Here is an 11,779-nt window from a genome sequence, read left to right on the forward strand (position 1 = left end):
AGTAAAAATTTGTCAGACTGATAATGAAAGATGTGGTTTGTGCTTAGCTGGAGAGGTAACTTGAAAATTTACTGGAATAATAAAACTGCCTGACTTTTTGCAGGTGATGAGGGATCCTGCAAGCAAAAGATCAAGAGGATTTGGTTTTGTAACATTTTCCTCCATGGCTGAAGTTGATGCAGCCATGGCTGCAAGACCTCATTCAATTGATGGAAGGGTAGTTGAGCCAAAGCGAGCAGTAGCCAGAGAGGTGAGCAAAGTACTAAAAAGCATAGTCTTTTATGTTGTTAAACATAAGTAACTTTGACTTAATGGGAAACTAACTTATCCTTTTTTGATGCAGTTAATTTTTCTTGTAATTAAGAGGTTCTAGTTAGGGTTAGGTGCCTTTTTTCATTTTTCCTCCTTTAGCCTATTATCACTTGAAGAATCTTTACAGCAGGACGCATTCAGAGGTTGATTTCTGCCAGTTGAAATTTAGGATGTGATTGATAGAAGCTGTGTCTCAGCTTTTTAGGTTGAGTGACTACTACATGGGGGGGATGTTATACATCAGAAGCTTAATCCTTACTGTTGTAGGTTGGATATCTTTTTTCATAATTGAACCCTTTGAAGAGTTTGATCTTGTATTTAAGACTAGAGATCAAGGGTGTAAGATTCTTGCCCCGTTGAAGACAATGGTAGTTTTACTAGTGACTTGTGTGCGGCCAGGATTCCTCCTAAAGTTCTTCTGGCAATATTCTTTTCTGTGTAAGCAAAAGCAAAAAGTAAACACTTGGGCATTGTCTATACTACAGTTCCCTTTCAAAAGGGAATTCAAATGAGGCAAATCGGAAATGAAGTGCCGGTTCTCATATCACACTTCCTTTGCATAATTAAGTTTTCAAAAGAGCAGTGTTAGATGAGGTTCTTTGAAATAAACTCCGGTTTTTGAAATCGCCCTTCTTCCAAAAAAAAAAAAGGAAGAAAAGAGAACGAATACTGTCTACACTGCTGTTTCTTTCGAACATTTGCATTTCTGATTGCCTCGTTGCATTCCCCTTTCGAAAGGGAACTGTATTGTAAATGCAGCCTTCATGTATAATCATTTTCTTCCTTTCTACAGCATAGTCTGTTTTCCTTCTTGCTTGTTTAGAGCTTTTCACATAGCAACCAGAGAGAGTTGCTTTCAAAACTAGGGAGATGGTTGTTTTTTGTTTTAAAAAGGGGCAGAGGTGTTCCAGATAGCATGGTTTACCTGAAAACTATAAACTCACTTATGAAAATTTGATAACATTTCAAGTTGACTGTCTTCAATATCTGGGTGAAAAGTCTGTATGCAAAACTTTTTATCACCCTAGTAGCTTGGAAGGTGCATGTGCGTGTGTATAGATATAAAGATAAGAATTTAATTCTTTCAAGGAATCTGGAAAACCTGGTGCTCATGTTACTGTGAAAAAGCTGTTTGTTGGTGGAATTAAGGAAGATACTGAGGAACACCACCTTCGAGACTATTTTGAGGAGTATGGGAAAATTGACACAATAGAAATAATTACAGATAGACAATCTGGTAAAAAGAGAGGGTTTGGCTTTGTTACTTTTGACGACCATGATCCTGTGGATAAAATTGTATGTAAGTAAATTTTATTTTACAATTTCATCTAACGGTATTGCTATTTAGTGTCCTGCTATCAAGAATACTTAAGCATGTGGGTAAGCTTTTTGGATTTAATTGTTTATTTGCATGTATAAATGTTTGTACGAACAAGGCTTTCATTTTGAATCTGTTTATAAATTTGATGGGAGCATGCAATAATGCTACCTGAAATTATCATGTGTGGTTTGTTTTTTTTTTAATAACTTGCATTCTAGATGGATCATTATTGCAAAAATGTGAGGAGGAAAAATTTATTTTATTTTTGGTAACTTAGCCATTCCTGAATTAAACTCTAGAAGAAAAGTCTGGTGTGTGTAATCTCTTATTCTTAAATATTTGATTTACAGTGCAGAAATACCACACCATCAATGGTCACAATGCAGAAGTAAGAAAAGCTTTATCCAGGCAAGAAATGCAAGAAGTTCAAAGTTCTAGGAGTGGAAGAGGAGGTATTTAAGTTTCACTTTCTGCTTTTAGGTTCACTTTTCATATAACAAACACTTAACAGCAATCTAAAATCATTCTAGGTAATTTTGGGTTTGGGGATTCACGTGGAGGTGGTGGCAACTTTGGTCCAGGACCAGGAAGTAACTTCAGAGGAGGATCTGGTAAGGCTGCCCTTTTATTTTGGATTTCAGTTTGCTTTGTACTTTACTGTCATCTACTACAGTATTGGCAGCAAAACTTCTTTTCTAAAAGATTAAAAACATACCTCTTATTATGAAGAAACTAATTTTAGTGATTAGCAGTAATAAAACAGAAAAGAATTGGTATAAGTTAGTGATTCTGACAGTGTGGTCTTTGGACCGCTAGTGGTCCATAGCCATTTTGCAAGTGGGCTGTGGGCTCAGGACTTTCCTCTCCCAGTGGATTGGGGAGCCCGCCCTGCCTCTCCAGCCCTGCAAGCAGTCCACCCCATGTTACAGCTGCACATCTGTGTTTTTATGTTCCAGTAGTTTAATATGAATAATTTAGTATTTCAGATATTTAGAGAAAAGCACGTGCATTTTGTTGTCATGGTTGGTGGGCTGGTTATCCACGAAAAGTTTACATTAAGTAGGGTGGGCCATGGGCCAAAGAGTTTGAGAACCACTGGTTTAAATATTTGAAGTCGGAGGTTTTGACCTGTTAGTTCACGTTACACAAAAGGCTGTGGCCTTGTCTGGAGATTTGTGTGAGTAAATTATTAAAGTTTTCCTGTGAGCTTTTAAGTATAAATAACTGGTAACCAGGAAGCTGCTACCTTGACAAGTCCAAAAATGCAGCTGTTTCTTTAAGAGAAGATTTGTATGCTTTGTTAGTGATAGATGCATATTCCTTGGTTCAGGGTGCTCTTATGTCTGAAGCTTTAATTTCAGATGAGCTAAATGAAAAGAGCTTTAAGTATTTAAAGTCATTACATTCTTCTAAGATAATACCACCTAGAAATGGATGTGGGTGGGATTTTTTTAATCTGTTTTTAAAGACATACCAGTCCCCAAAGTAACTTTATTTATATTTAGAAAAGGTTTATTACAGTGTAGAGACCACAGATAAATTTTGAAATTCACATTTCAGACACATATAGTAATCCCCCCGCAAGATATGCGCGTTCAGCATGCGTGTATCTCACATTATGCAAGACGCGTGGGGGTGGGGAAACTGCAGCCCTGCAGCTGGAGTCTTCTCTCTCCCTTCATCCAGCTGTGCAGCTGTCAGAGGTAGAAGGCTCTTAGCCTGGTTCCCAAATCCCTACTTGAGAACCGGGAAGCTGACCAGCCATCCACTGGTCAGATTCCCAGTTCCTGCCAGCACAGGGGAGCTGGGAACCAAGTGGCAGCGTGAGCTGTTCAGTTCCCAGTCCCTCAAGCTGCAGGGAGACTGAAACCAGGCTGCCTCCTGGTTCCTAGCTCCCCAACACTCTTGCCCCCCTAGCTCCCCAGCACTCTGGGAGCCAGAAAACTGGCCAGACCTAGTGAGCGGGTCAGTTTCCTGGTTCCCCTCCACATGTGCAAAAATTTGAGTTACATGGTGGTTGCAGAAATGCAAACCCTGTGTAACTTAAGGGTTTACTGTAAAGTAGTTTATAATACTGAAATTTCATTACCCATGTTTAAAGCACTATGTTTCTTAAAGAATTGATATCAATTTAAGGTATTTGTGACAAGGGTTTTTAAAAGGGCCATATGTACAATGTCCACTTGATGCTGTGTTTGTAGTCTTTTAAAAAAATGTTGGGAATATTTTTAAATTACAGCTTGTCATCTCAATTTTGAACAGTTTATACGATCTTCATCAATAAATTCCAGCTCACTGTTGAGTAAACTTTTTTTCTAGTTCCATACATATGAAACTAAAAGAAATCTATTTCTAACAGATGGATATGGAAGTGGCCGTGGATTTGGTGATGGATACAATGGATATGGTGGAGGACCAGGAGGTGAGTGTAGGCTAGTGGGTTTTTTGTAACTTCTGTTCTTCAAAAGGTTGTATATTTTCTATTACTAATGATTTTAAGCAGTAGAGTCACATTGATCTGGTTTAGTAACAATAAGTGATTGCTGATACATTTTGATCCTTGGTCTTTAACTTTAATTTGCCATATGTCCTGGTATTGACTGTGCTTCTTTCCTGTCCCTTAAAACCCGATTTGTGTTGCAGTTATTCTCATTTTCTTTTTCTGCCATATTTTCACTATCTCATTCTAGTGCTAGATTCAAGCCCAATCAGCGGCTGTCAAAATCCTGCACTTACTGGAAAATGTGTGCAAGCGTAATCACTCAGGTCGTTTTTCCCTGAAGGCTTGTAATAAGGCTGTATTCCATTCAAATACATGCTTCTCACTTGGAAGTACAGCTTGAACCTCTCATCCAGCATCGTCCGTAATCCAGCATGATTTTAGTTAACTGGACAACCATTTCTCATGGGTCTGGCCAAGTTTCCCATGGTCCCGTAAAGGTAGTTTACAGTCACCAGTCCTGTCTCTCCATATTCTGTGCTGTTCTTATCTTAATTTATCCCTAAATATCTTCTAAGAGCTCAGTAAGCAGAGGAAGTTTTAGTGATGTCCTAGACAACATTGATCTTTGATGGTCTGGGAAGGATGCTGGATGAGAGAGGTTCAACCTGTATATAGTATTTTTGCCACACTACTCAAAGTAATCTGTTCTTCTTGATGGCTCAGGCTTATATACAGTTTCTTCCCTCATGACATTAGGTGCTGACAGCTGTCATACTCGCCCAGGCAAGGTGTGTGGTGGGGAGGGTGCTGTGGGGTTTCTAATCCATGTGGAATTGCTCTAGTGCTCCGCAGCAATTTTAAATAGGCTCAGGGCTTCCCCTGCAATAATGGCAGCTGATATCCCTGGATCTTTTTGAATTGCCAGGGTAAATGTACTTTCCCTCTCATCAACAGGCCTGCCATATCTGAACCATACACTTGGTCTTTGCTGTGGGTTTAAAAAAGAAATACACCTGCAGTTTTTTTCCTTGTCTATACAAGTGTGTTTTGTTCTTTCAAGATTTTGTGCAGAAAGTCTGAAAAGTGGTAAAGTTAGTGATTTCCTTTTTTTTAAAAGGCTTGCTGATATAGTATAACTACAATTTAGTGTTGCTTAGCAGCGTTTTCTTAAGCTATTGAGCTCTCTGAAAAATTCAGGATTTATTTCCAGGAAAATACATCTTTAGACCGCTAAATATCATGTATTGGTAATATTTATGTTTTAATTCTTAGGTAGAAACTGCAGTCAGTCTAAACGGTTAAGAGGCAAGGCCATAGCTTTAAAAATGATTATTGTGTATACAGAGCATCCTTCAGAACTTCCTCTTGGCCTTTTTGTCCTTCAGTAGTCTGAAGCTGAAGAAGACTACGATCTTAATCTTAGTCGTGCTGTTCTTCAGATCTCAGAGTTCTGCTGACATTTATTATGTAAAGTTATTTAAAGGCTTATTTCATGATAGGTGGCAATTTTGGAGGTAGTCCTGGCTATGGAGGAGGAAGAGGAGGATATGGTGGTGGAGGACCTGGGTATGGCAACCAGGGTGGAGGCTATGGAGGTGGTTATGACAACTATGGAGGAGGTAATATGCTTAAAAACATTTAACTGACCATTTAGTTTTGAACTAGCCTGAGCAAGAATATTGATTTGAATGTTTTACTTCGTAAGTGTGTCAAAACCAGTATGCAGTCTTCTAGGGTCAGAGAATAAAAATAATTGATCTCAGTGACTGACATTCTTTTTTTTTTTTTTTTTTACATTTTCATTCTTGATTTGTTCTGCTTGTGATAACATGAGAAATAATTGTTATACTTACTCCTTTTTTGTCAATAACGTAGGCAATTATGGAAGTGGAAACTACAATGATTTTGGAAACTATAATCAACAGCCTTCAAATTATGGTCCAATGAAGAGTGGAAATTTTGGTGGTAGCAGGAACATGGGTGGACCATATGGTGGAGGTATTGTATATGTCATGGCTCTGTTCCCCTTGATGGGGATCTCTTCCTCCCGGCCTGTGCAGCGGCTGCTGCCCGTGGCTGAGCTGAGGGAGCTTTGCTTGGCCCGCCAGCAGCTTTTTAACGGGGATCACCCAACTCAACCCCAAGATAGCACAGAGGGGCAAAGCTACTGGCACTCTAGGCGAGCTGCAGTCCCCCTTCACAGGGTAATTGTGCCCGCCCCCCGGTGCTGCAGTGGATCTCTGCCCCCTTTCTCCCCACAGTGTCACCTCAGGGCATAGCTGGCAGAGCAAAGTGCTCCGCAAACGCTCTTCCCCCTTCACAGGGTGATTGCCTGTTGTCTGTTTCAGTAGTGGTTGCAGGTGCTGAGTTTGTGGCCCTGCCCTCTCAACTTGCGTGAATTTTTTTTTTAAATACCTGGTTTTCCAGGAATGTAACTCTAACGCAAATCACAGGTCTACTATACTAACTTGGTTCCCATTAAGTTTGTTGGTAAATTGCGTGATGTTACATTTTAACTTCCTACCTGCCCCCCTCTAATTTTAGTGTTGGTAAAACTCACCAGGGTATTGGTCAAGGCAATCAGTAGCTTTGGAAAGGATTAAATAGGAGGAGTTCTTGTGTTTTTGATATCCTTAAGGATTAGTTAGAGCAGGGTGGAGAACCTCTAGTCCAGTCAAACCCATGGCAGGTCTGAACAGTGGGCAGGAAGTCTTAAGCCTCAGTGTTCACTATGAGGCCCTAACCCCAAGCACTGGCTTGCTCCTCTGGATAGAAGAGAGGGTACCAGAGTTGTTGCCTGCCCCTGCAGGCTGGACTAAGGCAAGCTCTCTACCCAGTGGGAACTGTAGGGGTGGTGCCTACGGGCAGCACACATTGCACAGAACCATGACAGTCTCTGGGAATGGCATGGAGCTAGGGCAGGAGGGAGCTTGCCTTAGTCCAGCTACCAGGAATTGTCTGAAGTAGGTGCCACCCGGTGGAGCTTGCACTCTTAACCCCACTGCCTTAGTCGTCTTATATATCCAGGCCCCCGTTTTGAAGGTCAGAGGCCCCTTCTGCACTCCCAACTCCTTCCCAGAGCCTGTGCCCAAGTTCTGAGCTATGTCCTATATGCCAAACCTCTTGGACCCAGCCAGAAGCTCTCTTCTGCATCATGACTCCCTTGTTCCTGGCTCCATCCTAGAGCCTAGGAAAAGCCTGGCTCCTCATGCCCATATCATGCAGTGCCCCTTTCCTACAGCAGTGTGTGCGGGGCCATGACTGACTTTTTTTTGTGAGCCACCTGCAGAGAAAAAAAGGTTTCCCGTGCCTGAGTTGGAGCAGTGTGAAAAAGCTATTGGGTATAGTAGTAATAACCAGCATCTCCCTATTCATCATTGGACTTTGTCTCTCTTCCTCTGTCATATTAGGGTCTTTATTACATTTCTGTTTTTTGGGGGTTTTTTTCGGTTTTGGGCACCAGCTTCTAAACAGCAATGGTTTTATATGTGAAAAGCATCCAAAGGGAAACTTTACTTTAGACTAGTTTCTGGAAGATGTAGTTTGTGGACAGACTGCTGTTAGTTCCCATGATTCGTATTGCAGGATCAGGCCCAAAAAGTGCAGTATTTATTTCCTTATTTGATTATATCTTTGAGCCTAGGAATTTCTCTTGCTGCAAGAATCTTGTGTTTTGTTTTCCAAATGTGTTTTCATGGCAGTTCTTGGGATGATATTTCCTGGAGGATAGTGATATGTTAGCGCATTCAAGGTGGTGTACACTTTGTCATCTTGAATTCAAGTGAATATAAATCTTCATGTAAATATATACAGTAAATGTGCTTGGGTTTTAAAAATAAAGGTGTAAATGTCCTCTATCTTCTTATTGCACAAATGCAGGAAACTATGGTCCAGGAGGCAGTGGAGGAAGTGGTGGTTATGGAGGGAGAAGCCGTTACTGAGCTTCTGTAAATTTGCCATGGGTAAGTATCTTTTTTAAGTGCTATAATTGCAGTATTTCATGAGACTTAGCTGCAGGAGTAAAAGCTTTTTAGGATATTATCTTTCCTTTAAAAATTCATTAGATGGATAATTTCATAACCTATTTTTTACTCTTTACTTCTGTTGAAACAGGCTTCACTGTATAAATAGGAGAGGATGAGAGCCCAGAGGTAACAGAACAGCTTCAGGTTATCGAAATAACAATGTTAAGGAAACACTTATCTCAGTCATGCATAAATATGCAGTGATATGGCAGAAGACACCAGAGCAGATGCAGAGAGCCATTTTGTGAATGGATTGGATTATTTAATAACATTTACCTTACTGTGGAGGAAGGATTGTAAAAATGCCTTTGAGACAGTTTCTTAGCTTTTTAATTGTTGTTTCTTTCTAGTGGTATTTGTAAGAGTGTAGAAGCATTCCTTTGATAATGTTAAATTTGTAAGTTTCAGGTGACATGTGAAACCTTTTTTAAGATTTTTCTCAAAGTTTTGAAAAGCTATTAGCCAGGATCATGGTGTAATAAGACATACGTTTTCCTTTTAAAAATTTAAGTGCGTGTGTAGAGTTAAGAAGCTGTTGTACATTTGATTTAATAAAATAATTCTAAAGGAAATGTTGTGTAATTTTAGACTTTTTTTAAAAAATATTGTAAAATAAGGCAAGGAGTGGGTAGTATAAGGTCCCACAAATAATAAAAAGCTGTTGTTGTACATGTAAAATTAAATGCTGGTCAGAAAAAAGTATGTTGTTTTGTAAATTATCAGGTTTAAAATATGTAGATAACTTAAGGGATATCTCTGCAAGGAGAAACACCTTTTTAGATCTTTTAGATGCTGCTTCTTCAATGGCAAGGAAAGGAAATATCCCCAGCGAGGTACTCTTCCAGGGACACAGGTCTAGTACAAGAGAACTCTTGAAAACGGCACTAAGTTCAGCCAGTCTTAAAAAGCTGCGCTGTATTTCTGCAAAGCTTTAACTACCGTAGTTTTAAGGATGCCAACGAAGGCTGAGGGTGTAGAGCAAAATAGTTCTAAGCTTCAGTTAAACTTCTTTAGGTAAGATCTTATTTACTTTTCCTTTCTTAATTTTCCAAAACCGAGAAACTAATACTATATGACAGTCTCTTTCAGTATAGTGGTTATCATATGTAGTTTAACATAGCAATGAATTGAGTTAACCATTACCAACTGAAGAGAATTTTGTGAATCTATTATTTTCTTGTATATTACATTTTGTCACCTTTTTAAAAAAAATGTCAGCTACTTAACATATTTTTTTCCTACTGGAATCTAGCTTTGATATGAGCCATGGACAAGCATAGACTGCTGCTACTGTACACTGCTACAGTTGAACAAATGAGACCTGCAAGTGTCCATTAGTAAAGTTTTGCAAAAGTTCCATACCTCGTGTTGGTAGTTAAAATGGTAGGTCGCAAGTTTTAAATCAAAACTTTGTTTACCCTTTGCAACCATACATTTTTCTTGGGATTTTGATGGTTACAACTGTAAGCATAGACCATTTGTAAAATTTAGTATTGTTCTGGTGGAAGTGAAATGTACTGCCATCTGTCTGTTCAAGCCTCAGTATGGTGTTGTAGTGCCTTGTGCCTGGAGGATTCCAAGTAACTATATTTTATGACAGGTGTCAGAGAAGTAGCTGTGTTTACTGTGTTTTCGCAAAGACTAGGAAAGGAGTCTGGCATCTTAAAATCAAATAATTTTATTATGGCATAAGCTTTTGTGGGGTGCAACTCTTGAAATTTTATACCATAATAAAATTGTTAATCTTTCAGGTGTCACCGGATTCCTCATTACATTTTTAATATATAATAGAGAATTTTTTTCACTACTGAAATGCATCTGCCTCGAGTAAGGAATGTGGCACCCATTCTTCTTTATTACTGCATAGTATTTCTTTAGGAGGGCAAGTGGAAACTTGGGCTCTAAAAATTTCATTTGCAGTTACACACATACATATATGTATAAAGATGCACACAACCTTATTACCTAATTTGGATAGGATACTGATGATCGTGCTGTTATATTTCTTACAGCTTATACATCTTGGTGTCAGATTCTGTCATCTGTACATACCTCCCATTCAATTCAGAAAGACTTTACACAGCACATGTAAATTGGTTAGAATCTAGCCCCACAGGTTTTTGTTTTTTGTTTTTTTTCTAAATTGGTTTATTGCCTGCAACAATCTGCACACCTAAAGAACCTGTATTCAGCTAATCAAAGGTGTATTCCTTTTGTGTTTTGCACACTTTAATTGTTTATAATTTTTTAATCTGCTGAAGTTCTTCCATGAGTAAAATGGATAGACATACATGATAAACATCTTCAGATACACTTTTATTTTTTTTCTTTGGCAGGAAGGTGCCATGCTGCAGGTAACAAATGAAGAAGTGGTCAACCACAGACATGCTTCAAGAAATAAGAGATTCTGTATCATCAGAAAATAGTTGCTTTTTCTGGCTTCATTAAAAGAATTATAGGTTAAATGAATCCTGATAATAAAACACCTCAGTTAGTTAGTACAGGCTCCTGTAATGCTGGGTTTTAAAAATAAAAAATTATACTAATTATAACTGTCTGTAAATCTCATTCAGGGCTGGCTAGGAAAAGCAGACCAATAATGTTAATGAATTTTTTTGTGAATAGAAAATTACATACATATTTTTATAACATCCATAGCTTTAAAATAAAATATTTTATACCACAGTAGTTCCAGTGTAATGATTGATAATGTATATTTATAACAAAACACTTCTTATATACAACAAAATTGAGCCTTTGAGGCCTTTTAAAAACACATTTTGAGGAGATTAAAACAATTCTGACAATATTGATCTAATTTGCATATCTGAGTACTCATTAACATGTATATCTGAGTAATCAACTTTCTCTCTGCTGGAGAAACAGCACTACATATTCAACAAGCTACTTTGTTCTTGGACAAACTCTTGTTTCTAAACGGTAGCTTTTTGGCTGTAATTTTTTATGCTGCATGGAAAAAATTGCTTCTCTATTTGTCTCTGAAATGCCTTATTGCTAAAGACAATTTAGATTAAGTCAAAACTTAAGTGATTGTAGAGTCTTTTTTAATTTACAAACAGATTTAACGTGTAAGATGAAATGAAAAACGAAGATCACTCTTTACGATGTCCAGTATTACGCCTGGGAGAATTCTGCACCAGTACATGCAGACAATATTCTTGTCTTGTGTAGAGCACACTGCTTTCTTGCACAGCAGTGACTTTCTGATGGGGAAGTAAAAGGAAGCTGTGAAAGCTGTCATGTACCCTCTATCCAGCAGCAGAGTTGCACAATTTTCAGGTGCTGCTGGAGGAGAAGTAAATCACTTTGGAGTTGGGGATGAGATGCACACACGCACATCACTGGTGGCTCCTAACGCTTCCCTGAACTCAGCTGCTTTGTCTGGATTGGTCTTCCTGTACTTTTCCTTTTATTAAGAGGTGCCAAAGCCAGCTCAGACCCATCTGCAGAAACCTCTCTGCATGAAGCCCTGTACACAACGTCCCCCTAGTTCTTGTTCCCATTGTTTTTCAGCTTCAGGTGAAGACTTTACAGGGGGAGATGCAATCTTGTGCATCTAGGAATCCTGTTTGTCCCAGCTGAACCTCACCACCAGCATCCTAAGGCTGTGGCCCCCCACTTCCTGGCTGATGTTCAACAATCCTAACTGGGGTCATC

The 11,779-nt window shown here is 38.9% G+C and overlaps 1 protein-coding gene across 4 annotated transcripts in view; it reads left to right on the top strand.

The window, feature by feature from the left end:
• Positions 1-10,789, top strand: part of HNRNPA2B1 (heterogeneous nuclear ribonucleoprotein A2/B1) — a 20,538-nt gene extending 9,749 nt beyond the window's left edge. For 2 of the 4 annotated variants that reach the window (XM_074984600.1, XM_074984598.1), the window contains exons 3-13: positions 104-250; positions 1,402-1,612; positions 1,984-2,085; positions 2,164-2,244; positions 3,993-4,055; positions 5,576-5,695; positions 5,952-6,074; positions 7,956-8,038; positions 8,190-9,115; positions 9,354-9,484; positions 10,438-10,789. In XM_074984600.1, the coding sequence (XP_074840701.1) occupies positions 104-250; positions 1,402-1,612; positions 1,984-2,085; positions 2,164-2,244; positions 3,993-4,055; positions 5,576-5,695; positions 5,952-6,074; positions 7,956-8,017 (909 nt within the window). In that variant the 3' untranslated portion in view covers positions 8,018-8,038; positions 8,190-9,115; positions 9,354-9,484; positions 10,438-10,789. The remainder of the gene's footprint in view (positions 1-103; positions 251-1,401; positions 1,613-1,983; positions 2,086-2,163; positions 2,245-3,992; positions 4,056-5,575; positions 5,696-5,951; positions 6,075-7,955; positions 8,039-8,189; positions 9,116-9,353; positions 9,485-10,437) is intronic. The other 2 variants (XM_074984599.1, XM_074984601.1) reach the window with 2 other exon arrangements.
• The last annotated feature ends 990 nt before the right edge of the window (positions 10,790-11,779 follow it).

The sequence above is a fragment of the Carettochelys insculpta genome, chromosome 2 (assembly GCF_033958435.1).
Source record: "Carettochelys insculpta isolate YL-2023 chromosome 2, ASM3395843v1, whole genome shotgun sequence".
Lineage (NCBI taxonomy): Eukaryota > Metazoa > Chordata > Testudines > Carettochelyidae > Carettochelys > Carettochelys insculpta.